The 21,801-nt window shown below is 35.1% G+C and overlaps 1 protein-coding gene across 3 annotated transcripts in view; it reads right to left on the bottom strand.

Moving 5' to 3' along the window:
- LOC123564401 (uncharacterized) overlaps window positions 1–12,186 on the bottom strand; it is a 105,360-nt gene extending 93,174 nt beyond the window's left edge. Inside the window, exons 1-3 of one of the 3 annotated variants that reach the window (XM_053537039.1) lie at window positions 11,813–12,186; window positions 10,439–10,492; window positions 6,263–6,439 (exon numbers count right to left, since the gene is read on the bottom strand). In XM_053537039.1, the coding sequence (XP_053393014.1) occupies window positions 6,263–6,439; window positions 10,439–10,492; window positions 11,813–11,864 (283 nt within the window). In that variant the 5' untranslated portion in view covers window positions 11,865–12,186. The remainder of the gene's footprint in view (window positions 1–6,262; window positions 6,440–10,438; window positions 10,493–11,812) is intronic. The other 2 variants (XM_053537040.1, XM_053537041.1) reach the window with 2 other exon arrangements.
- Between the last annotated feature and the right edge of the window lie 9,615 nt (window positions 12,187–21,801).

Genomic DNA, 21,801 nt, shown 5'->3' with positions numbered 1-21,801 from the left:
TGAAGTTTGAAGGTCCTGGGTGCAGTGGTTCGCGAGTAAAGTGCCTTCATGCAAAAAGTTAACATTGGCACCTGTGACCTTGACCTTTGACTTGGTGACCCCAAGTCAGTAAGGGTCATGTACTAAATAAGTACTATCAGCATGTGAAGCTTGAAGGTCCTGGATGCAGTTGTTCGCAAGTAAAGTGCCTTCATGCAAAAAGTTAACATTGGCTCCTGTGACCTTGACCTTTGACCTGGTAACCATAAAGTCAGTAGAGATCGTATACTCATTAAGTACTATCAGCATGTGAAGTTTGAAGGTCCTGGGTGCAGTGGTTCGCGAGTAAAATGCCTTCATGCAAAAAGTTAACGTTGTGACTAACGAACGAACGAACGGACGGACGGACAGTTGAAAACTAATATGCCTCCCTTCGGGGGCAAAATAAAAGAATTTGTGAAAATATCTCTTGGAAGCATAGAATGTAACCAAGCAACATAATAGCACACTCGATTTAATGGTGTAAATATTTTTATTCAATGTTTAAAAAGTTTTATTCAATCATGTAAAATATTTATTGTAAAATTAAAGAAATAAATGTTTTATGTGGCAAAATAATTTACTTTTTAATATTTTTGTTCTGTGTTGTAAAATATTTATTTAAACATAAAAACAAAATTTTTGTGAAGAAATAATCATTTAATTTTTCGAATTTTCATTCAATCCTATAAATAGTTTTCGTAAATAAGACTATTTGCAATAATTAAAAATATTGATTCAAAGTTCAGAAATATTTATTCGATGCAGGCAATATATTTGTTCAATGATTTGAATGCTGGGAAAGGGGGCTAATTGTAACGAGTCATTTGATAAGGCTGTTCCAGTAAATATCCTCACCCCTTCCTCTGTGGAAGGCATATTAATCCCCCCCCCCCCCCCAAAAAAAAAAAAAAAAAACCTCGGTCAAGCATAAGCATGAAAGACACCCCATGGACAAAAATGATTTGACAGAAAGTACCCCCTGGACAACAAACGGAAGGCATTTTCCTGACCCCAACCCTCTCCTCTCTGGACAAGCCATCTCAAAAGAACCCCCTCCCCCAACCCATCACCTAGACGGGCATCCCCTGGATAACGAATCGTCGCCTGATTCTGATAGTGCTCTACCTCCATTCTGTAGCAAGTAAACGTAATTTGTGACGTCATAAAGGAAGATCCTGTTTTGATCCATGTCCTCTGTTTGAATGTAACTGTAACGATTAAAGTACTCTATCTCCAGGACTTACAGCACTGTAATGTTTAAAATTATTCTGACCAATCATACACATAAACTAACATCATTAAACTTTGTAAAGACATGCTCTATCTCCAAGTTTGTTTGTTTGTTTTGGTTTGTTTTGGTTTTAACGCAGTTTTTTCAAGTATTTAGTAATGTAACGTCGGGCAGTTTAACCTAACCAGTGTTCCTGGATTCTGTACCAGTTTAAACGTGTTTTCTGCAAGTAACTACCAACTTCCCCGCTTGAATCAGAGGGGAAGGACGAATGATATCAGACACAACTTGTCTTTTATCAAATCGTCACGGAAAACATTAGCCCCGCCGGGAGATCGAACTCACGTCACAGCGATCCGTAGATCTGCGCTATCCCTATTGAGCTGAGCGGATGGGCTCTATCTCCAAATAACATAGTAGAAAATTTCTCTAGCTCCATTTTCAGCCAATAGAATTCGCAGTTACATGTAGACATACGCACAGCAATTACTGAACTAAACACAACATAACTGAACGCAAACATATGCCAAAACAACTAGAGAATATAAGTTTAAGAAAAAAAAAACTTATATTCTATGTATATTTCGACCGAATACTATTTCTGTTACATAAAAAATATCGGAAGACGAACGTCTAATATCGAACTAATTACTTCTGCCTTTTTACATTTTATATATTTTCTGATAATGTATCAAAGCAATTTCTTTCTAGAATAATAAGAACATTTTTTTATAATGACCAAATCTGACATTTTTTTTTAATTTTGATAATTTTACTCAGTATTACAGCGTTAGCTGCTAGCTAATATGTACACGTATGGAAGATATCGCAATTATTATAAAATTACAGGATAAATATTTGATACACCTGATATTAATCCCATGACGACAATACAGAATTACAATCAATTTATTTTATGTGTAGTATTCTATAATAAGGTTGTGCTCTGTCATACGTTTAATGTTTTATAAGAACAATCTCATTCAGACACACAAAAAAATCATTTACTAAAACAGCTGTATCTTGACCATTTCATGTTTGATCACCAAAACATTTTACAAAAATAATATGTACTTGGTTTTCTACTTGTGCATGCTGCTGCGTATAACTTTACTTGAATACAAATATTTTTATCTTTTTGTACCTGTCCCCACCAAATGAATGAAAACTTATCAATTTAGTGGAAACTCTCTTTGAATCATTTACCACCCCCGACAAGACTACGGAAGGCATTTTGGACAAAATCACCCTGGACAACCACCATCCACCCCACTCCTCTCGGACGTACTCACGTACATGATTAGAGAAGGCATTTTTTTTTTACCAAAAAGACACCATAGCTTGGACAAACTGCTTACAGGCACCCCTTAAACAGATCCCCTGTCAGAATAATTTGTATATTTGATAAATGGATAACGTAACTCATAAGCACAGATAATGCTTGACTCTCTTTTCATGCTATCATTGCTATAATTATTGCTGTTAATAATAGAATTTGGGTCATTTATGGACGATTTGGGTTAATTACAGTGTTAGCTGGATCCCAGCAACACACATTTTGCTATATACAATAATAAAAGTACTCGTTGTAAAATACTAGTTATGTTTGAATTTGAACCAATCAGAAACCAGTTCTATAAATAGCTAACGTCTGCTAAGGTATAAACAGGTAGATGGATGACAGAGAGCTTTAATCGCTGGATACAGAATGATCTATCTCCAGTCAGTATTTAAGTTTAATAACGGTCCATTGTGTCCGAAAGGGCGGATGGACCGTTATTAAAATTAAACACTGACTGAGAGAGATCATTCTGTATCCAGCGATTAAAGAAGACACATCGAGGATTCAACTATTAATTTATCCCAGTACCCTGACAGTGTAGTTGCAATAACTTCCTTATCAAGTTGATAAGGAAGTTATTGCAACTACACTGTCAGGGCGGATAAATTATTTAAAAAAGACGTTTGAAGTTCATAGACTAAAGAAGAGTTGCAAAATTCAACAAGGTTTTGAGCTATAGGGTCAGCGAATACGAGTTTTACCTTAAAGGTATTTGAATGCTTTAGACGATAGCAAATATAGGCTGAGCATCGGAAAGCTGAGACAGAGACAGAATTTTTGGTAATCTACTGAAATAGTAGGAGAGTTCTTATAGACGGGGTTCAGCATTATTGGCGAAGTACAGCTAAGGCATTGGGGTTATACCTATATGGTAGTTGAATGCTACATGTGATAGCATATAGGCGCTGAGCATCTAGGAGTCAGGGCAATCATACAGAGTTGCAACTTCAATTAAGAGGACAGAGGCCGAGCATCTATGCGCTGGGACTCGTATGTTGTTGATTCAAAGACATTGTCTGACGTGAACTTCAACAAAAAGACAGTCAAGTATAGAGTCTCCAGCCTATAGGAGTTTGAGCTAATCATTATTAATTGAAGATGGTTATTTTGAAACATTTAGTGTTTTGCATGATCCCTGAAATTATTTAGCTCCTAACTGAAATCATTTACGAATCATTGGTACACGAATTATTTAGGTAAAGCAGCCAGAGGAAACTTCTATATATGAGATATTTGGTCTCACCAGCTATACGTTTTAACAAAGGACATTCTACATCGTTTGTCAGCTAGTCTAAGACACAGTCACCTTAGCGATTAGACCCATTTCATTGTTCAAGATACTAAAGGCGTAGGCACTTCCCTGGGTCATATAACTCGTATCCTGACACCCCCTTATAGATCAGACTATGGAAGGTATTTTTGAGGGAAGACACCACCTTGGACATACTGCTTACAGACCCTCCTCTCGGACAGACCTCCTGACAAGATTAAAGACGGCATGTTTGCGCAAAAAGACCCCGTTTGACAAACTGCTAACAGTCTTAGAGATCCCAGTCCGATAGACCCCCTGGACAAGGCATTTTTGGCTGAAAAGAATCCCTTGGATAAACTGTTTGAAGATCATGGTTGGACAGACCCCCTCTTGGACAGGATTTTGGTCGGCATTTTGTAAAATATAAGAAACTGAAAACGGTAATGAAACACATCTATGAAAAATATAGCTCCCATTGGCGTGTGAAAACGAACAATTCTGACATGACTCGGTTTGATTTCCAGTTATACAAAGAAGGAAATCAAGCTCTGTATATTTAAGAAATAATAAATCTGTTCCTATATTTTATCAGTTAATAAAATATGGGCAGGAGTTTGGATGCGTAATAATTAAATCACGAGTGCGTAGCACGAGTGATTTAATTATTCGCAACCAAACGACTGCCTATGTCTTATTAATTGATAAAATTATTGGAACATATTTATTATTTCGATTCTAACAACGCAAATAATTCGCATTTTACAGTACTACATTTTCAGCGTCATACGTGTCATATGCTGTTACAATTTACCCCCTATTGTTAGAAAGTGTTGCACAGCTAATGGAACGTGTAGATATTTGTTTCTTTTTTATCAGAATTTTGAGAAGTATTTATAAATTTGTAATCTAACAGCTCGCAAACTAATTATGAACAGAATCATCAAACTAGGAGTGCTGACCCTGTGTTACGAGCGACGAACTTAACTTTTATATGACGTCACATCATTTTGACGTCATACTTTATGTCATACATTTATGACGTCACCGCTGAATCATAATTGAGCTAATTGAATTCGCTCGTAGAGATCAGGACGTGTTTTACGGACCTACACATAGGTCAGTATGACTTTTTATTATATTTATGTTTTCAACTGTTTGGCCCTGAAATAATTCGTATGTAATAGAACTGAAGTAGAATCTCTTATGCCAACCATATTTTATCGTAGATTCATGTATAGGCGATTTCGCTATATGTCTATATAGCAATTGCTGCGGATCGTGTTAGAATCTGCGATAAACAACGGTTGACGCGCGGACCGGTAAGAGAGCATTATGACGTCAATTATGACGTCAAATTGCCGCATGACGTCCGATACATTACTCCTCGGATAAATGAAGGCCAGCATAATATTTGTTAAAATATGTCAATGAGCATGTCAGAATGAAAACAATCAAGGCCTTCTTGTGATTTATCGTCTTATTTTTCCACGGTTCGTCGTTCAGATGCTTCAGTATTTAACCGGTCGGGCTAACGCCCTCGTGGTTCAATTCCAACACATCTGAACTCTGAACCGTTTTAAATCAGACGATAAACCACTCCAAGGCCTTGATTATTTGTTAAATATAAATATAAAAGAGTAGGAAATATATAAAACACACATAAAAGTTGGTATTTAAAATGATGTAGTAACGTCAACTCTCCATTAAACTGTAAGTCAAGGGCGCGACACTGGCAGTTTAAGGAAGTTGGCTGCTTAAGACAAGTTGAAATTAGAAAATTAAGTAAACTTGGGGAGTTAGCTGATGCTTAAAGTGGCTGCATAATACAGGTGGTCATTTAGACAGGTTCAGCTGTATACAGATCAATCAAAACTGTTTTCATTTGTTAAACTGCTTAATCCATATTCACCAGTAAAGCAAAATGAGTGAAACGGATTTCTATATATGATCATTGATTTTAAAATGTATATTGTTGTATGAATGTCGTATTGAGATTGTATTGATTTTAATAAAATTTATAAAAGAATACGAGTGTTTCATTTAGTCTGGAACATATGAATATTCCCTGAAATTATGCTGAAAATTATTGTAAAACGTTCAAACAACTGAACGGCAAATACTGAACAAAATTGAAATTAAATGCATTTATGCTATTAGTAACATATCCAGGAAATTTATCATAAAATGTCTACATATGGTATAAAGTTTTATCAAACATAAACGGTAATACTCTGTCGCCAGCATCCTGATCCCGTATGACTGTTTCGAAGCATTCGCTTTTGACTCATTAACATTCGAAAATGGTTTATTATTCAAATATTTCTTGTTTGAAGGCCGGTATTTTATGTTTTATTGTTCATGTTGAAAGAATGATAAAAGCTTTGTTATGGTGCACATGGTTCAAATGATTACTCACTTGTGCAAGTAGGAGGTGTTTCAATCCATGTTCCGCCAGTACTGCATGTCAGAGTGAGGGTTCCGGAAGTTAGCTCATATCCGGTTTCACATGTATACGTCACAGTTTCGCCGTCGTTGAAAGATGTTTGGTTAGGTAGGAAAGATGAATTTGGTATACTTGTAGGTGTGCATGGCACTGGAAAAAAGGATTACAGCAATATGTAAATTGATGTATACAACTTTTGTATATTTATTGGTATTTAGTAAAACATAATCGAAAATTCGAAAACTCGCATAAGCTATATGAAGGTTTCTATGGTAAAAATTTAATAATTGACAACCGGAATTCATTCACTCAGGGTCGTTGACCTGTTATGATAATCAGCAAATTTCCACGCGATTATGCTAATAAATGTTTATGCTATTTCAGCACCTTTCGGAGATAACTTCATAACAGCCGGAGAATGCCGTACAGAAAATATGTAATGGAACGGAATTACGGATCCGCTACCTTTAAGGCTTAAATCAACCTCATACCCACTCCCCAAAACCCAAGTCTATCAAACAGGTAATAGCTGTTAACTTTGTAAGGTAATGAGCATATCTATGGGTCTCAACAGACCAAAAGAAATATTACAAATTTAAAGTACTTTATTAAATATGAACAAAACATATTTTCACATTTCATTTAATTGTTAGATAAATTAAAATATGAAAAGAACTAAGACTTGATTATTGCCAAATTAGCACTATTTTCCTAAACTTATTTTATAGTTAAGAAAAAAAACTTGAAAACTATAAAAAGTGCCAAATTATACATCTTTTAAGGCGATACTGTTTCGTATATGAATATTATGATATTTTCTTTTCTGTCAAGTATATACCCGGTAAGTGCTACTATAAATTCATGACTGATTGTATTCTTAGTTAATTTAAGACCTATATACTACAAATATTCCTGAGCCCTGCAACTACAGCGAAGTCAGAACTTCCTTTGCCCAATATCTAACCCTTTAATTGAATTTTATCCCCTGTTTGAATTTTCATTGCTTATACACATTCCGTTCGGTTAAAACTTAAAAGACATTCCACCCCCCCCCCCCCCCCCCCCCCCCCATCTAAGGACTATGACAACTTTCCAGCTTACAGAGGAAGTAAAAGAGTTACCATCCCAGAACTTGATATTAACCTTTAGCCCGCTAAATTTCAAAAATGGACTGGTCCATCATTCAATCATGGCAGTACTATTTACTGTTGGAAGGGGTGTTCAATGAAAAATTGCTGACTGAATAGCGAACAGTGCAGATGTGCAGGCTGATCTTGGTCGGTTAGGTTTTTCACAGTTCTTGCTAAATCTTTGATTATTAAAATAACTACATTAAAACGTCTGTGTTATATAGCTTTTATTTTTAAGTTTGATCAACTGAATTAATAACAAGGACTGAAATAACATTTATTGTTTACACCATGACAGAAATGAATTAAATATTCTGATAATGCTATTTTAGAGAAGTGCGTGATTGTAACTACATTGAATTGGCCATTAATTAAAGGGCACTTCATTATCGCTCGGGAAGTACATCGTTACGTAACATGTAAAATGATGTTTGATGCCTGGCATCTTTTGATCATTTCCATTAATTACAGACGGAGGCAAATTTATTGACAAAAGTCTTTGGATTTGTATTTTTTGTTACCGTTGTATTTTTTTTTGTTACCGTTGTTTAAATGGGCAGTCATATTGATATTTACCAGTGTTTATATATGACACGCCAAAGCTGCCTTCTACTTTTACTTTTTACCGGTGATGTAGTCATGTCAGTTCGTGATGTGCGTTTCGCATTTCGTGATGTGCGTTTACAATGTCGTGCAATAGATAAATTAGTTTTCACATTTCGTCATCTGCATGTGCATTTCACATTTTGTGATGTGCATTTACAATGTCGTGCAGTAGATAAGTCAGTTCGTGATGTGCATTTTATATTTCGTAATGTGCATTTCACATTCCGTGCCGTAGATAAGTCAGATTGTGATGTACATTTCACATTTCGTGATGTGCATTTATTAAGTCGTGCAGTAGATAAGTCAGTTTGTGGTGCATTTCGCATTTTGTGATTTGCTTTTACTATGTCGTGCAGTAGTTACGTCAGTTTGTGATGTGCAGTTTCAATATTGTACGGTACTTACGCAAGACAGTCATTTGCAGTTCCCGTTTCATGATGTCGATTTACAATATTTCATTTTAGTGATTTAAATTTTGCAACTTGTTTATCGGACAGAACAGAACAGAACAGTAATTTATTGATATAACTTGAACATGTACATGCAGTTCATCATTATAAGAACAAAATATACTAAACATGCATAACAATGCGAGAGTGAACAAAACAAAAGAACACCCAGTTAAAATTCATTCCAATATTATTTTCAGTGTGACCTGCCGTTAGAACCAAAGACATATATGTAATATTTTCTAGACAGTATTCCCTCAGGGATAATCTTTCTTCAGCGATTGTACAATATGAGATAATATACGAAGGATACAATGTACACATTCATTGAATGTAAAAAGCGTGTGAGACAATACTGTCTGTCTCTTCGTGCCGCTGTATCGGATAAATCTGCCGGTATGAAAGTTGTACTAATGATAATCATCATAATGGAAGTAATTCTAACATCTCTCGGACTGGGCTTGTGTGTTTCATTGTTTGAACCGGACGAGATGTGAAATGCATATCACGAAATGTGAAATGCACATCACCAATTGACTCAACTACTGCACGAAATGTGAAATGCACATCACGAAATGTGAAATGCACATCACCAAAGGACTTATTTACTACACGAAATGGGAAATGCACATCACCATATGTGAAAAACACATCAGGAACTGACTTATCTACTGCACGAGATGTGAAATGCACATCACGAAATGTGATATGCACATCACCGACTGACTTATCTACTGTTCGACATGTGAAATGCACACCACGAACTGACTAGCCTACTGCACAAAATGTGAAATGCACATCACGAAATGTGAAATGCACATCACAAACTGACTTATCTTCTGCACGAAATGTGAAATTAACATCACGAAATGTGAAATGCACATCACCAACTGACTTATCTATTGCACGACATAGTAAATTCACTTCACGAAATTTGTAATGCACATCATCACCTGACTTATCTTCTACACGAAATGGGAAAGGCACATAACGAAATGTGAAACGCACATCACAAACTGACTTATCTACTGCACGAGATGTAAAATGGACATCACAAACTGACTTATCTATTGCACGACAGTCATTGTAAATGCACACCGCGAAATGTGAAATGCACATTACGAACTGACATGACTACATCAGCGTTTAAAATGTATAAGTAGAAGGCAGTTATGGCGTGCCATATTTATACGTGTATTTTTATATCGATGGTGCCTTTTTCAGTTTATTTGTTTCAGCTGGGAATGAACAGTTTAGAGGAGTCCTCTATGACACAGTGTTACTTTACAGGCTTAATACCATGTGGATTCAAACCTGGACTGGACTTTCTATGTAAACGTATTTCGGATGTGATTTTAAATCTAGGTCCCTCGAACGCACTTTATATTCAGCACGGTACAGAAGCAGAGGAAGCGTCTTACGAATCTTGCTAGGCCGGTTCTCTTGCTGCATAATTATTTTTTTCATAAAAACTGCAAACATTTTATAAGTAAATTTTAAGCCTCTAAAATCGATCGAAGCATGGGGCAATAAAAATGACAATGTAGAAACAATACTGTTGCTTCCGCTGAAAAACATGTATGTGAAATATGACGGAGCCAGTCTAGGATCTTGTACTGTCCAGCAAAACTTAAGTTTCTACCATTTCTTTGAGAAATTGTACATACTTGTGACGAAGTGCTATATTGTGAACTACATCTGACTGCGAAACCAGGAGTCGTGAGTTCGAGCCCTCGCTCCCCCAACTAAAATTACTGACACCGTGATAATACAAATCCGTGTAAGGTAGCTTTACACCACTTTTGGAGAAAAAAAAATGTGTCTTCTGTACCTTCACTATCCTTCAGACAAAAATTTACAATCAGTCTTCTGAGGGGGTCACCCGTATGTTATATATATAAACAAACAACAGGGTAGATTAAACTGTCTGTTGAAGTGAGAGGATGGTAAAATTGCATAATTACCTGGCGGTGGAGTTGTACTACAGAAGCTAGGTGCTGCTTGAAGTAGTGTCAAAACTGAAAAAGAACAGCAAAATGTGAGTTTATACCTAAATTGTACGTTTGTTCATTCTGATATAGACATAATTATGCACGCAGAAAATGTCGCGCGTCCCGGGATCGAACTTGCAACCGCTCGATATTCTAAGGCTTGTGCTTTTCCGACTTAGCCAAACGGGAGTGTAGCACATAATAAATGTAATTCTAAAGTAATTTTGTTTTAAAGTGATTCTAAGCAATTTCGTTCAACATCATAAATTTCTGTCTATACACGCAAGTGTTAATCAATTAGTTGTGGTCGAGCTTGAGTTTTAAATGAATTCATTAATATCCGTTTATAAAAGGGAGTGTTAATCAATTCTAGTAACGGTCAAGTTTGAGATTTTGAAATAGATTTATTTATTTAACCTCTCTAAGGTCACCACAACTACAGATACGAATTTTATAAAACAATATACTGGTAATCAAGCAATGTTGTATATATAGTTATAAGAGACTGGCAAACAATAAACACTGATGTCAATAATCAAACTAGTTGTCCGAGGCCGCCAGGCAGGTCATTCAGTAAGTGATTTATTACACGACATCAGAAATATTTTTTTCAAAGTTTTTTTTTCACAAGTGAATATTGTAATATGGACCAGCAAGTGAACTGAAGACCAAACCTAGGATTGATATAAGAAGACATGTAAAACAATGTGCACTTACTGAATGACTTATTGGTCAGCTTCTATCCTAGGTACGAAGGACCGAGAGCAAATAGTTTTGATTATTGACCGCCAAGATATAATAAGTGATTTCTTTTATCCAGAAACTAACTATGAATCGGTCAATAGCACAAACTATGGAACGGCGATTTGTATAAGGATACATGTAATAAGAAATATCATCACAAACACAATGACTTAATGATATAATAAAAAATTAGCGCTAACTGCTAATAAGTAAAAAAAGTTAAAGAAAAATTAAACAGATTTAATTGTTAAAAACCCAGAAACTCTTTAATGCGTAGTAAAAAAAATAACAGGATCCATGAAAATAAATTATATGTTTAATTTTGATTGATTTATGACAGCGGAGAAGAAAAAATAGTTATAAACTCTTTAATTTATCAAAACCGAAAAATAAAATTTTGAAAAGAAATCCATAACATGTCTCTCAAATTATATAGCCTATAAGACTGTACCAGTTTGTTAGAAATTGAAGAATATAAAATTTTATATCGTTACGAAATGTCATTTTTAGAACAGTATCTGGTTTACTTCATTTTCAATTTCTTTATAAATATTTCGCAACTTACGAAGAACAAAAAGCGCAATAACAGCTTACTATCCTTACCCAGAAATGCGTAAACATCCATAAAATCCATAGATCCATCACAGAATATCATTTTTATTTTTGCTATGTAGTTCCGTCACTATTCCGTTTGTGTCATATATAAGTTTTAAATAATCACATCGTTTTTAGATTTACCAGTAGTTTATCTATTATTGTGAAATGAATAAATACACAATTCCGGACTGTTATCATCTGTTCTAATAAATTAATATCCTTATTAATACAAAATAAATTCGAAACTATACTACACTGGCTCAGCTGGACGCTTTTTCAAGTGTTTGCATTGCGTTGAAAGACTTTCAAAACCGGAATAATGCCGCGTGCCGCAGTCCTGCTGGGACGTACCTCCGTATCTATTACGTTCTTAAATATCGATAATTTCTAAATGGTATCTCCAGACAAAGAGCATATGTAAACATTTTCGTTTTAACTAACGGAGCTCCCATTTGAAAAAAAATATGAACGCTCATAATGAAACGAAACAGTAACGCTTGGATGCTCTTCGATTTCGTGGGTATTACAATGTTTTCAAATTAATAAATGTCATCCCATGGATCGTTTTTTCCCCGAAATCAATTAATTTCAAGTTTTTAAACAAAGCTCTGGAGACTAGTATAGCTAATTACAAAATGTTTTCATCCGTGATATTTTCATTCTTCTGTGAATTATTAAAATACAATGAATAAAGTAATTGATGTCAATACGTATTGATGAACTCGAATGAGCGCAAATACATAGATCATTAAAAACTTTTTCCAGAAACCTCTAGGTGGATAATATTACCTTATTTGAACTCTAAGATCAATTGCAAAACTTGTTTAAGCGGGTAACTGGTAGCGGAACGTGGCTTTGGGGGTATAAAACGTCCCCTGAAAGTAGCTAAATCTATTTTGTCACACAGTACAACGTAGACGTTAATAACAATTTTTGGACATACCAATTCTTGTAGCTATGTAAAACGTCCATGATGTTTCTTTGAAACCATGAACACATTTAACATGTTGTTTTACGTATGTATATACATGTACGTACACCAAGGCTTATATCTATAAAATATTGAGCTACTTAAATCAACCAAATAATGTATTCAATAATCAATTCAATATGAATTTTCTTCCAAGAATATATCAAACGATTACTGGATATAGTCTTAAATTTCGTCTGATCGGAAGAAAACAAGAGGCCCATCTGGACCTAAAACGCTCACCTGAGGAGGACCTTGACCTTTTGGCTGAGTTTGGTGAACAGGCATTATACCCCAGTCACACATACGGCGCGGATACGTCTAGTCACGGATAGAAACTTAGTAATCCGTATTGATCCTAACCTGAACCGTACCTCAAAGTAGTAATCCGTATCAATCCGTACCAACACTTGGTCAAAACGTATTCAAGGCTTATCCCAAACTTGCAAGTTTCTCCAACTTTTGAACATGCACAAAAGTTTGAGCGATCCGTAGCCGTTTGAGCGTGACTTTAGTCCTATTTGGTTAAAACGTATTCATCCGTAGTTACACATACTAAATCGTAGTTATCCGTACTGAAACGTACCTTGCCGTAGCTGAACGTAGTTATCCGCGGCTTCCCGTACTGGAGCGTAATTCAATGTAGTTCACCGCAGACCCGTCCATGCGCTGGGCAAGTTACCAGGCGCAGTAAAACGAAGTTCAACGTAGTACGCTGTACCTATCTATTTTCGCTGTGATGAACTCAAAAAAACGTAACCATTATAACAAACTTGAGAGAGTCGAGAGAGGAACAAACAAGGATATTATGAAACAAGTTTGTTGAAGATCTATCAAGCGACACATGAGAACAAGTCGTTTAAAGTTTTTTTTTTCTATTTGTTGCTGTGTCGGTCCCTAAAAGAGATTAAGTTGAACAACTTGAAAATAAGAGAGCTGGCCATATAAGGATGCAACAAACCTAATTTGGCGATTATCCATTGAGTATTTTGAAGTCGTTTGAAGGTTTTGCTATTTTTTTGCTGTGGTAGGCCTTGAAAGGGGCCAAGCAAGACCGTCTGAACATTATACAAGAATGTTACAGACTTAGTTTGGTGAAGGTCAATCACGTAGGTCGTTTGAAGGTTTCTTTCTATTTTCAGCTCTAGCGGCCACTGAAAAGGGCCAAGGAGAACTATTTGAAAAAAGAAAGATGATCATTCAAAAAAGTTACAGACCAGTGTTTGAGAAAATCCATCATCTATTTAAATCGATGAAGTCGTTTAAAGCTTGTTTTTTCGTAATGTTAGCTCTAGCGGCCCATAAATGAGGCCAAGGGGAATTGCTTAAAAAGTTACGAAACGACCATGCAAAGGTGCTATGGTGAGGTTCCATCATCTGATTAATGACGAGATGTTATTTACAGGTTTTTTGTACGCGCGTTCAGGAAAAACGGACTTGTTCTGGCCGTCAGCCTGTCTGCCTGTCATATTTTGTGTTTTAGCTCTGGCGACCCCTAAAACGGACAAAGTGGAAGTCGTAGAACAAAAATGAGACAGAACTATGCAAAGATACTACAGACCAAGTTTGTTGAAGAGCCATTAAGTGGTAGGCATAGGAAATAGAGATCAATATATTTGCACCTTTACTAATCCTACCAGGTGTTCTGTATTACAAAAAGTGGATCTATTGTGACATTTTGATACAAGCAAAACTGTATTATCTGCACTATTATTTACCTACTGGTACTTCGTTTTATTATTGGCTTGTTAAAAGTTAATTTTTTACCATATGTAAGTTGACAGAATCATAGGAACCATGTCTTAAGGGGTAAATCAAACACAAATGAATAAATCCTTAATGATTTTGTTGTGCAAAAAAGTATGATATTGTGTTTAAAACAGTTTTCATTTTCCACTCAATTGTGTAATTGCAAGGGAAGTAAACCAATAGATCTCTACTTATAAGTACTAGCCTAAGGCAAGAGTTGTCATTCTTTGTGGATCACAACTTTAAATTAAAAATTAAAACTTCTGTTATTGATAATAACAAAACTATCATAAACTCCACATTTGTGAAATCATTTTTGGTTATTTCAAGGACTTGGAAATTACTTTCTAGACTTTATTTAATGTAATATTATCATTGAAAATTTTAGGGCCTATCTCTATAAGTGGTTCTTAAAAAGAAGTCGTTAAATGTTTTTTCTATGCTAAGCTTTGGTAGTCCCTAAAAAGGGGCAAGCTCAACAATTTTAATATTTTTGAAAGAGATCCATGCAAGGATGCTACTAAGTTTGTTATGTTTGTTTTAGATGAGAAGATAAAAAAAGTGTTGACACAGACACAGTACGCAGGATGACGGATGACGAAAGATGGGCGACAGACTCGAGATTTCAAGATTTTATTTCAAAGGCAACTTTGGTTTGAATATAATTTTGACGAAATTTACTTTTAAATTATATTTAACCAGCTAAATACAGTTGAACAAATATACCAGATTTTGACACTGGACCACCCCCTGTACTGACAGCTTACCCTGAACTATCACTCTAAACTTAGTTCTGGTGAGCTGAATCACACTTCATTGAATTTGAATAGATGACATAAAACACCACATCGGCTCAGAATGTTAAATGAAACACTATACGCATCACAGAGAACTATTGCAGAACTATTATATTGATTATGATTCATAATTAAATTTATCTTTAACGACATAAACGATATACCGCATTTATATTGAATGATAAAAAATCACTTCCGCTGTATCCACGTTTTAATGCACATTTGTTCTCTGAATATCTTCTTTTTTCTAATAAATTATTTAACAATGTATGCACGAATTGGCTTTATAAATGAAAAAAAAAACGAAAGGAAATCCTAAACCAAAAGCGATAATTTTCTGCGAATTCTATTGATTTGTATATTTTGAGACACGGGCGTATGTTATTCTAATTCACGACTGTATGAAGTCTTTAAATGCTTGGTGCTTCTACTGAACATGACATCGAATACTCTGCAGAACTCGGCAGTGTTTTACTACCAAGTTTTTATTTCAAGCCATAGTATACTCTTAAACAAACGCTTGGACTAAATGGTAAACCGTATGAATTGCCATCGTAGTGAACTCGGCTGCATAATTTTATATAATATTATGACAATATGACAAGTTTGACAAGTTTATTTCATTTCTTCCAGAAGGTCAGAGACCCATGAGGAATAACAAAGCATAAATACAAATATGGCGAAACAGTAAATCTGATATAACCGCAAAGCATCATAACATATAACTTGTGATTATATAATTAAATTATCACTTTTAGACATGTGTTCTACAATAACAGCGTCAACAAATTAACACAAATACATCGTATTTACCATAACTACAAGTTCTTGTGTTATAAAGTACGTGAGCGACTATTACTGATAATAATATTTGCCTCAAAATTGATTTATTTTCATGCTTGTTTTATTTTATACATAGCCTATTTCTAAACACGTTCACATTGTGGCATTTAACAGCTGGGTGAAATTTAGCATACCTGGGCGTCTTTGGTAATATAAAGCAAAAAGAAATTTACATTGAATGTTTTTTTTTTAACTATCACATTTCATATTGTTGATATATTCTAATTTGTGACATTGGCAGATATTCAAATCAGTGTATTTCGTCTTTGCGTGCAGGATATTAGGAGCTTAGGTTATCGAGTATCTTTTATCATTGATGTCTCCGCTCCACCAGTGCTTTTTACATACCACAAGCATATATATTGACGCGCTAATGAATGAAAAAATTTACATTTCGTTATGCCAGCGTTAAAGCGTTCCGGAAATTATTTTCACTGTTCAAACGAACTAGATTTGCTGACGTTAAAGCCGCTTTGAAGTTCGATTGTAGGTGAATATCCTGCAAATTAAGACAACATTAATAACGATTGACAATTCACAGATTATTTGAATATATACAGTCAGAAAATAAAATGCCATATTGGATAGTTTGAAACGTTATGGCGATTGTTTTTTTTTTTTCTGTTTTTTTTTTTTTGTTGTTGTTTCTTTTTTCAATTCAAGCACGCGTCAGACTTTTAATAAAAGAATGTCTGCTCTACATTAATACTCAGAAAAGAACACGATAATGTGCATAGCTTCTTTTACCATTGTTGTATGTGTTCACCGCCGAATATTCAAGATTTGATAAATTTCGCATACAGTTTATATACAACAACGTATTTTAAAGACCTACAACAATAACTGTGAAAGAACGGACTCAAACAAGCTCGTATAGGCGAATACATAATAACCAAATGTATAATTGAGCCGCACCATGAGAAAACCAACATAGTGCGTTTGCGACCAGCATGGATCCTGACCAGACTGCGCGGATCTGGAATCATGCTGGTCGCAAATGCACTATGTTGGTTTTCTCATGGTGCGGCTCAAATGTATATATTAAATTTGTATTAGAGTTAAGTTTACTTTATCTGTCAGTCTAAGACAAAGATATAAATGCGAGCCACTATATTAATTAAACCGAACCTTTTTTTTTCAAAGTTTAACAGATGCTGATTTTTATTCATTTATCAAGTATCATGATCTATCACAAATAATCGTTTTGAAATCTTGACCAGTAGAATTTCGAAAGTTTGGTTTTATTATTTTCGCCTTTCTTTTATCTTAAATAGTTGACAATGCATTGACACTTAAAGTTGTCTATTTGACTTGTAAAACCCAGCAACAATTCAAGTGGTCTTAGCATGATCACAAGGTGTCAACACATTTATCTTTATAAGTAGAAAGCTACTTTAATATGACTTTGTACTTACAGGTATAAGGAGGAGGGTCATTCCAAAAGTTAAAATGATAATATCTTTAACTTAACCTAGCCAGCAAATCAATAATCAGCCAATCTTGCCAATATTACAACATTGCTTTTACTTAATTTGTAAGAAAACACTAACACATAAACGATTAGGTGGCGAGTCTAGCGACTGAATGCATTTGCACATTCGTTTTACACTCATTACAATAATATAAAAAGTCAAATGTTTGCCGGACCAATCTGTCGATATTCCAATCATTTACCGACATCTAACTATCATGTATACGTGACAGGCTTCAAATTCAGTTGTCGTACGTTCTCCTCTTGTACAATTAGATCATACTGCCTCTTAATTTTCTATGGTTATCACGAACCAATTCCTTGAGCTAATAGACAGCGCATCAATGCAGGTCTGTTCTTAAAGGTATCGAAATTAATGAAATTCAAAGTCTTACAAACATATCACAAGTATTATTACAACGTTTAGCAGACGTTTAGAAAAAAAGAAAAGAAACAGAAAAGTGGCCGGTCTTAAAAGGCCTATAATGATGTTACATAGGGGTTAATTCTAAGACTATTTAAACATACAATTATCAATATAGCAATATATAAGGTCAAACTATAGAGCAAATAAATATCTCTACGCATTCAAACAATAAACATTCAAAACGAGAGAAACCATTAATGAATTACACAGCTTTAAAGCATTAACAAATATTTCATATTCTATCATTTAAGAAATTTTCTGTGATTTTCAAGGCACAATGTATATAACATGCGAGTTTATTTAGCACTTTTGCGTTAGTTGATGAGATAAGTTGTATAAATTTTAGCATTCTATGATGGTGAAAATAATTTCTAGCAATACATGTAGAACGCTTTCTGATTGTTTTATATTTCGGACTCACAATTATAAAATGATACTCGTCTTCTATGTCATTACATAGACAGTGAAGTGAAAGACATGAATCAAAATAACGTATTATGAATAAATCAATTCTTAGTGGCATAAACAGTATATAGTACAATGAACAGAGATTACTTAGTGGCATAAACAGTATATAGTACAATGAACAGAGATTAAAATAAGATAAAACTATGTACAAGTGATGAAAGAATACATGTTATTTGTGATCCGCGCACCAGAATTCAAAAAAGTTATTTTATTAAAATAATATATACCGTTACGCTGCAAATAATAAAACGAAATCGGAACTATCGTTATTTGTCTTTGAAACGCCATGACGTCTTTCTGATATCCCAGGCTTTGTTTAAATACGCTACTGTAAGAAAAAAGGTGCTATAAAGAAAGCCATTCGTTTTGTTTTTACTATTACTGAATTGGTTGAATATGGCGTACGGATGGGAATATCCGTTTCTCGGGTACTCTTTACGCGGTAACTCGGCAGAGCCTCGTTACCGCCTAACCAGTTACTCCGAGCCGGGTTTTCCCCATCTAAATCTACTACCAGTGAAATAATCTCATAGTCTAAACCTATATAAATTGCCCTGTTGCCAATACAGACAAAGAAGTGCTCGTAAAATCATAAGGCATGCCATTGTTGTTTAATGAAGTGTTTATTATTAATAATTAATTTACTCAACACAATAACGAGTACTCAATATACAGTTTTGTGACTGTTTTAGCGAGGTATATAACACTATTATTTATCTAAGGATGTAGGATCAAATGAGCCGTGCCATGTGAAAACCAACATAGTGGGTGTGCGACCAGCATGGATCCTGACCAGCCTGCGCATCCGCGCAGTCTGGTCAGGATCCATGCTGTTCGTTAACAGTTTCTCCAATTCCAATAGGCTTTAAAAGCGAACAGCATGGAGCCTGACCAGACTGCGCGGATGCGCAGGCTGGTCTGGATCCATGCTGGTCGCACACCCACTATGTTGGTTTTCTCATGGCACGGCTCAAATTTGTTCTACCGTTAAGAATTTTTGCATAGTCTGTGAGCTTGAAGCACATTAGTTTCTAAGACAAATAAGGGCAGAAAAGGTACAGATTACCGCACTCGTTTTTATTTTATAGGGCATTTTCTTCAACCACTGTTTAAGCATTTCTGAAACTAAGTAATATTGAAAACAATGGGGGTACTTAATAAAAGATATAATTACCCATTTAATGTTATAGGGATTTCAGGTCGAATACAAGGTGATATTATAAGCATAAATGTCACTCATAAATCTCTTTCATTTTTATATGTTTGTATAATTACCCCATCCACTTTTTTCTATGGGAAAAAAAAACGATTTTCAATCTACAAAAAAGAATCTACTGTTAAGGTTGTAAAAATATTTTGCTGCTTTAAGGACACACAAAAATGCTTCAAAATGACAAAACAAAATGTTGGGGTCACCGTGCATCTAAGAGATATATTTGGACAAAAACCTGAAAAACTGGTGAATTTTGATATTTTTAGTTACTTTTGTTTTAACTGATACTTTCTAGATTTCTGAATGCCAGCAAAACATATGGGCGATTTTCCCCAACAAGTAGAATCTGTTTCGTTCAATGGTACACTATTAACCATATTTTAATTATTTAGCATTAATTTTGGCATAAATTTTGTCAGAAAGAAATATTCGGAGAAACTTTTTTTTCAAAACGGCGGATATCCTGAAACCCGCCCGCTTAAGCTCAATAGGGAGAGCGTCGGTCTACGGATCGCGGGGTCGTGAGTTCGATCATCGGGCAGGGCGTATGTTCTCTGTGACGATTTGATAAAAGATATTGTATCTGAAATCATTCGTCCTCCACCTCTGATTCATGTGGGGAAGTTGGCAGTTACTTGCGGAGAACAGGTTTGTACTGGTACAGAATCCAGGAACACTGGTTAGGTTAACTGCCCGCCGCACTGGCACCAGATCAGAAAGAAAATGCCTCCGTACGTGTTATACCCTACCCCTAGGTATTCTATAAGAACCATGGTCGTGAACGGGAAAATATACTAACCCATTTCAATCGCGTATTTCATACCTAAAACACGCAGTTCAGTAAATGTGTACTATTGATATTAAACAAGCGGTAATTTATCTTCCGTTGTGTACCGGTCACATTTCTTCAATACTTCTTATCTTAGAAAAACAACGTGTAGTTTACAGTTTTTTAAAAGGTACACAAAAAACTTGCTTGAACTTCCCTGGTGAAGTTCCGTTCTAGATTACAGACACACTCTGATTGGCTGATGTGGAAATGAATGTCAGTCGTCATTTTACTACACGTGAACGCTAAAATGTTTATATGCAGCATAAATGTGCAAAATGAATTAAATAAACAGAATAGATGTATACCAATGTATGATCTCAAATTCAAAATCATATACAAGATGAATTTCATTCATCATTTCGAGTCTTATCGTAAAACTGTGAATATATTGCATTCTGTTTTTGTTTGTTTACATTTCGTTTAACATGTGCACACTGCTGTGACCTCTAGACCGGATGTTCATTAGGGGAGTTCACGCAAGTTTTTTCTGTAAAGTTGACTTATGCATAAAATATATGGAGCATCTCTGCAATATGGAGTATTGAGACAATGTGACTAGTGCACGATGGAAGATAAATTATCGCTTGTTTAATATCAATAGTACACATTTACTGAACTGCGTGTTTTAGGTATGAAATACGCGATTGAAATGGGTTAGTATATTTTCCCGTTCACGACCATGGTTCTTATAGAATACCTAGGGGTAGGATATAATACGTACGGAGGCATTTTCTTTCTGATCTGGTGCCAGTGGCCCGCCGTTACATGACTGAAATACTGTTGAAAAACGGCGTTAAACCCAAAACAAACAAACAAACAAAGATATCCTGAAAAAAAAACACTCGTATATCCTTAAGTATATTGGCCCCATTACGATCATTCAAGCTCGTGGTAGAATAGAATATAAAAATATTTTCGTATACGTTTTTTCTGCATAAAAGTACTGTTAGAAGGTGAAAACGAGGCAAATGAGGTAAAAAAGTGACTGAGGCAATTAACTCGATTGCCTCAACAGCCGATACGGCCATGACATTATAATAATAATAATGACCGATACTCGTTGCTCCTTTATACCAATGGTGGTATTTGATTGACCCTTTCAAATAAGTAAGACATACAAATAACTTAATAACCATCAATGTCAATAAATAAAAGCCGTTGTTATGAAATAGATAAGCTCAAGTGCGAATCCTTCAAATTTATTAAATTAATTTAAAAGTAAATG

Source organism: Mercenaria mercenaria, chromosome 2 (genome assembly GCF_021730395.1).
Source record: "Mercenaria mercenaria strain notata chromosome 2, MADL_Memer_1, whole genome shotgun sequence".
Taxonomy (NCBI): domain Eukaryota; kingdom Metazoa; phylum Mollusca; class Bivalvia; order Venerida; family Veneridae; genus Mercenaria; species Mercenaria mercenaria.
Note: the sequence above shows the minus strand (reverse complement) of the source record. Positions and strands in the feature narration are given on the sequence as shown.